Source organism: Tauraco erythrolophus, chromosome 5, assembly GCF_009769465.1.
Source record: "Tauraco erythrolophus isolate bTauEry1 chromosome 5, bTauEry1.pri, whole genome shotgun sequence".
In the NCBI taxonomy this organism is placed as follows: Eukaryota; Metazoa; Chordata; class Aves; order Musophagiformes; family Musophagidae; genus Tauraco; species Tauraco erythrolophus.
Window position 1 is genome coordinate 1,036,239 of NC_141469.1, and position 6,161 is coordinate 1,042,399.

General features: G+C 45.5%; 1 protein-coding gene across 1 annotated transcript; it reads right to left on the reverse strand.

Annotated features, from left to right (window-relative positions):
- Positions 1-354: 354 nt before the first annotated feature.
- Positions 355-2,799, reverse strand: LOC104383124 (interleukin-8-like). The gene is made up of 4 exons (XM_086611736.1): positions 2,733-2,799; positions 1,811-1,946; positions 971-1,054; positions 355-385 (listed from the first exon to the last, which is right to left on the reverse strand). Exons 1-4 carry the CDS (start codon positions 2,797-2,799, stop codon positions 355-357), a joined length of 318 nt encoding a protein of 105 aa, XP_086467862.1.
- Between the last annotated feature and the right edge of the window lie 3,362 nt (positions 2,800-6,161).

The window sequence follows — 6,161 nt, forward strand, 5'->3', positions numbered from 1 at the left end:
GTAGCAAAATAGTAAGGCTTAGTGTAAATAAGCTGTGCTGTAAGTGCATTGCACTTGTCGTGTTTGGCCCAAGTGGCTGCCAGGGGTTCTTCATTTCCTTTAGCAAACCACTTTTCCTGTTCAGTGTCAGTGAACAGCGTGTCCCACAGACAGCACTGACCATTCCGAAAGACTTTCTTAAATAAATGCAGTTAAATAAATACGTAAATAAATAAATAAAATCGATCGTCCATAACTAACGTAGTAACACTGATGCCGGAGGTGGAAGGTGGTACGTCGTGTGGCCGATGCTTTGCCCAAATGTTTCTCCCAGTGGAGGAGCAGTTCCCAGTTTTTTTTCTGTCCTGGTGTTTCTTAGAGCGGTGAGTCGGAATTGGATTGAGCCCTGTTAAGAGATGAGGGCAGAGGAAAGTTCAAAAGGAGGTTCAGGAACAGTTGTCATTGCTTAGCGTTGCACAAAGCTGAGGGCGAGTGACCCGTTCGCAATTCCCTGTGCCATCTTGAGGCGTAGAGAGAATAAAGCTGAATTTCCAAAGCAATTACTGAAATCCCAGGCTGTGCGTGTCTGGTGCCCAGCTAGGAGATGTGTGCAGCACGGCAATCTGCATTTACTCATCCCGAAACTCGGGAATTGGGGAATTTGGATTATTAACATATGCTACTCGAGTAAGGGGAAGGTGAATTTTCTAAAGCCTTGTTTTTCAAAGGGAGCTGAACACTTCTGTGTTCCTTTCCCTCTAGATAGTTGCCGGTACTTAAAGGTTTAGTAGTGATGTAGTATCGGCTTGAGCAAGGACCCTGCAGCAGAGTCGCAAAGAGCAAGACTAATTCTCTAAGTAAGCAGCAAGTTTCCTTGTTCTCGAAATCCCATTAAGATAAAATGGAAAGTTTCACTAACCAATCCTACAAATTGGCTTTTTTTTGAGAGGTTTACCACTTCAGTGCCAAACTGAGAGGAAACAGGACTTACTTGGCCAAAATTGCGTTTATGATCCGCTGGACCCAGGGAGCGGTGGGCTCCAAGCACACCTCTCTGCCGTCCTTCAGAGTAGCTCTGCAAAACAGGGAATAAAGAAAAGTCAGGAAAGTGCTGCCTGGATGCGTTTTAGTCGCAGAACGTAATATTGCATTTTTGGATAAACTAGTATAAACTCATCCCAACTGCTCTAGGTTAGATTTGGTCTTTTTTGTTTTTTGTCTTCCACGTCTGAGGAGACTGAAACTGTCCAGCAGTTGTGTGTCAGTGTGCCTGCTCTCAAAGCAGTCACACATTCCCAAAAATCTTTCTCCATATATATGGGTACTTGGTTTGGATTTGTTTACATTAATAAAGCTTTCTTACACAGGGGTTGAAACCCGCAGTGGTGAAAAGGTGTTTGAGCAGTGTAGGGATTTCAACTTTTTTGTCCTTCCTCCATGCTATTTGAGACCCCGTTAGTTTCATTCTTTCCCTAACTCTGCTTATGGAAACTGAATTTTTCTCTCTGGTACTGATGCAGACTGGTTTAATGGGAGTTTTGCCTGCCTAATAAATGCAGGATCGAAACTATATTATTATGAAGAACTGACTGAACCCTCGAAATGCATGTTCTACCACCAGAAATACTTAATTTGTCACATGGCAGCGATCGGTTCAGGAATACATAAAATGAAAACATGGTGCATTGCTTAAAACCATCTCTCTCAAAAGAATAACCGAATCCGACCGCACCATGACGGACATCCTTGTCCCGGAGCAGGAGAGCCCCTGCAGCGGGCGCCGCGGCGGAGCGGAGGCGGAGAAGAGGGAGGCTGGTGCGGAGCCACTTACATGACTTCGACGTTCTTGCAGTGGGGGCCGCTCTGTGTCAGCTTCACATCTTGGATGGATTTCGGAGGGATGAATTTCGAATGAGTGGCTACACACTGGCACCGGAGCTCCGTTCCCATCCTTGCCAGGGTCCTACCTGGGAGCAGAAAAGGGAGGTGGTCGTTTGAGAGGTGGGCTTGCCATCGCTGTGTCAGACACAAAGCACGGCTGGTCTGTTTTAACAACCTTCTCCAGTGAAATACTGCAGTTGGCCAAGCTGCCTGCACCCTCACCCTGCTGCCTGCACCCTGCTGTAAAGATCAGTTGCTTATTTGTTTCAGAGGAGCTGATGCTCAAGCACATTTAAAACTAAATTAACACCTCTTTTTAAAATAAACCCACGTACTTTGTGATCGCTTGTACTGCCCAGGCTGCACAGTTAATTGCATCGTTTTAACCTCTGGATTGACAAACTGGCAGCCATACAGAAGATGGACCCCTAGATTTTATCATGAATTGGAGGTTTGTCCATGCTTCTGTATTCCTATTGTTTGTTCTCCGTTCCCAGCTGTATAATATTTGCTTGAGGCAGTATGATCATTAAGTAAGAAATATGAGATCAACCGTTCTTTGTGTGGGAAGGGAGAGAAACAGCCAAACACTGAAGCAGAAGATCCTGTCTCTGGCCGCGTCCGCTTCAAGTGAAACGTAGAAACAAAGCAAATCTAAGTTGCATCCATAAAATTTTTCCCACGAGATGTCAGTAACTCTGCGGTACAAGGGCTACGTGGTAGATTTCTGACTGAAGAGAAGTTGCTGAAAATCTCCCACCAGAAACTAATTTGCTGAAACAAACACAAAGCTGCCCCTCTGCAGGGACGAGCATCTCGGTAGGTGCCCGGACAGCGCTACAGCCGCGGGGGTCTCGGAGGGGTTTCCTTACCTTGAGACATCAGGAAATCTGATGAAATCAGGAAAAGAGCCAGGACAGCCACGAGTTTGCCGTTCATGATCAGGCAGGAGTTTTTCTCTGGATCGTTGAGCTCTGGTTCTGGGGAGCAGTGGCCTCTCTTGTCCCGGAGGGTTGCTGGTGCCTGGTCTGGGCGACCCATTTTGCTTATATAGGGTTTTGTGCCCGGGCTGTGTGCTCGGCTAGCACGGAGATTGCGTCGGAGGAATTTCCCAGATGCAATAAAAATGAGTCACATGACTGTTGTGAAACTCCTTCCTAGATGACGAGCAATTATTCTGCTGAGAATGATACAATGTATGAATTTATTAAAATATGCACACGAGAACCGTGCATTCTGACTTCTTCTGTACACTTTTGTGAATTTTGGGCTTTTTCTAATGCATGTTCTTATTTAGTAACATCACTCTGTGAGTGTTTCAGTTACGTTTTTGTTATAACTTTTTCTTATTTTCTTCAGGGTAATAACTGTTCTTTGCAGGGATGCCAGGTCTAGAGTTGAGATATTTAATTTCTTATCTCTGCTTACAGTGATAGCTTCTACTTGTCTGATTTTAAGGCAGTGGAGTGCAAATTGGGCAGTGCTGAAATCACTGAAAAGGTTTTTCATGGAGTCAGGATTTTACCTCAGCGTTATTTTGACATTAATAATTTTAATTTTTTGTTCTTTTCTTTTTTTTCTGTTCAAATGCCATCTTACAAAGTAAATTAATCTCTAATACTGTCTGTTCAGTAAAGGAATTGAAGCTGCAGTATTCAAAGCTTCCTGTGGGAAGCAGAAGTGAAATTCTGAACGGCTTTGAAAACCGTGCCTGCATTTTTCGTGTCACACGTGTTAACGACTGCTAAACAGAGCAAGATTTGTGTGCAAACAAAACGGCATGACTTGCTGAGTGCAACTGCTTTTGTTTCCTTTGTAAGTCCGGATATTTGTAATAAGATTTTCCTGTAATCCTTTTCAGCAATCGTGAGCCAAAGTCTTAGCAAAGGGAAAGAACGTGAAGTGGTAGAGCAGCACTGTAGGTGTTTCTGCTGAAGAACCTGGAGCATCAGTGCTGAGTGTCTGTTGGCTGTGCCTGGTGGAGATACTGCCTTGTGAGGGGGGCGATTTCGAGGGAAGGCTTGAGCTCAAGTGCTGATCTGTTGCTTAAATGAAGATTTGTTTTTTTAACCCATCTGGAGCGCGTGTGACGAGGAGAAGCCGTTCTGTTTCGGTGCCGTAAAAATGTTGTCCTTTTGACCATGAAGCCTTTTGCTGCTTGTCATCTCCAACATCAGAGCTTCATGGCTCTGTGATCTGTGGATTTCTAGAGGTCCTTGTCCCCAGCTGTGAGGAGTTCCTAAGAACTCTTTAGCACGTAAAGCATTATAGTTTATTTCTAGTAATAATTTAAGAGTTCGCCCACAATTTATTCTGGTTTACTGTGTACCATTTGCCGTTGACTTACTTGATAAAAGGAACTTTGTGATGACAATTCATCTGTTTCCATTGCTGTGTCCGCTGGCCCAACAAAAGGTGTCACCAAGTTTGTCTCTCCTACCTCTTACTGAGTCAACAAGAGATTCCAACTCCTTCGCTCTGTGTCTTAGAGGGCTGTGCTGAAAAATGCAATTAGTTCTCTCAAGGTGTGAAAGAGGAGAGGATCCTACCAGGCACTGAGGGTTAGTTTTACTGCTTATGTTGTCTTTTGTTGGATATTTTATGTTAAATTAACAGAGTGGTTTCACTGGTGTCTGAGTGTAGATGTTGGAGCTTGAAGCAGTTGAATTGGAACAAAGTTTTGCTGATTCTTTTCTTTTGGGTTCTCTCTCTCTTTCTGTGCATGTGTATGCACTCACACAGGGCAATTTAAAGTTGATGAGTGGTTCCACTTTTCTTAGTTACTATTTGCAGCTTTATTGTCTCATTTTGGTGCGTGCTGAAATGTCATTAATACCTGAGGCAAAAAAAGAAAATTCCCCCTCTAATCTCCAAGTGAAACCAGTGACCGCTTGCCCTCCTTACCACCAGAATCAGCTATTTCCTGAGTGTGGCAGTGAACAGAGCTGCAGAAATCCCCAGGTCAAAAGTGAAGCCAAGAGCCTTCTCCACCTGTGAGATGAACCCTGCCCCTAAGCTAAGTATCTGCCTACAAGAGCACGGTGTTTGTAATGAAATAAAAATCCCGTATGTTTTGTAAGAGCTGAAGCATCTCCTCTACCTCAGCGTTTTCTCTAACGTGGCACAGTTTCATCGGGACTGTGCCAAGGGAGTGTGATAGAGACGATAGTGGCATACCAAGGTGGAAACATGAGATGGAGCCTGAAGGCCAGGCACTCCTACCCTGTGCTGCTGGGAGTGCCCTGCTTTGCCCAAGTTCTCCCGACAGCCCTTCCACGCTTTGCCCACGCGCTCGTCCCAGCCCCTGCCTGTGGCAGCTCCGAATCCATTCTCTGATTTTGGCAGCGTGTGTTTTCCCACCAGCCGTGGGAGATGACTTGTGCAAATGGAATTGCTGCTCCTTTTGAAGGATAACGTCACCGAGCGAGGTGATACCGCCGCGAGCAGAGCCCTTCCGTGCTGAACCCTGTTACGAGCACGCTTGTAATGAACAAAACAACAGTTATGCAATTGTCAGGTTACTGAAAGACTCTGAAAAGGGAAGTAAAACCTCCCCTGGCTGTGTTTTAAGGCAGGATATGGGATGTGTTCTCTGTGCTGAAGGATGGAAACCAGTGGTTTTTCTTTTTCATGACTCATTGCCTCATCTAGTGAACGCAGAAATCAGAAAGGAATCTTTTGAGATCTTGACTGGCATCATTTAGAGTCTTTGCGTGTTGCAGAGGACACCCAAGCACAAGGAGGACAGAGAGGGGGACACATGTGGCCAAGATCATCATGAGGGCTGGAGGGGCAGCTGGGCTCCAGTCCCTTACTGTTCTGAGTTGCCCCAGTTCCAGAGGCTCTAGCTTCTGGGATGCTGAAGTTATTCACTCTAAGAAGATTAAGATTCCATCTTGTTTTAGACTCATTCAAACCTCTCACTTGCGAAGTTGTGCACACAAGACCCCAGAGGCTCAGGAGACAAAGCTTTTGCCAGATTAAGGGTTCAGCCTGTGCAAAATGAGCTCTGTCAACTCCTGTCTCCTGTGCGCCCTCTCTACCAGCCTGCTCTTGTTCCCCAGGGAAAAAATCCCACTCTGGCTTCTGAAGCCACCTCCTTTTCCCCATGCGGGGCTTGGTGTTCACCTGCCGTTCCATTTGACCAGTGGAGAGCAGAGGAGGCAAATATAGGGACTGGGAAATAATGGCTTCCCCTGCTTAGAAACTGTGCACGACGTTGTGCAAACACTTGTGGAAGCTTCCAGTGAGGGAGAGCATGGAGAGCGGGTACAGGAAAAGCAGAATGTCTCCTAAACATC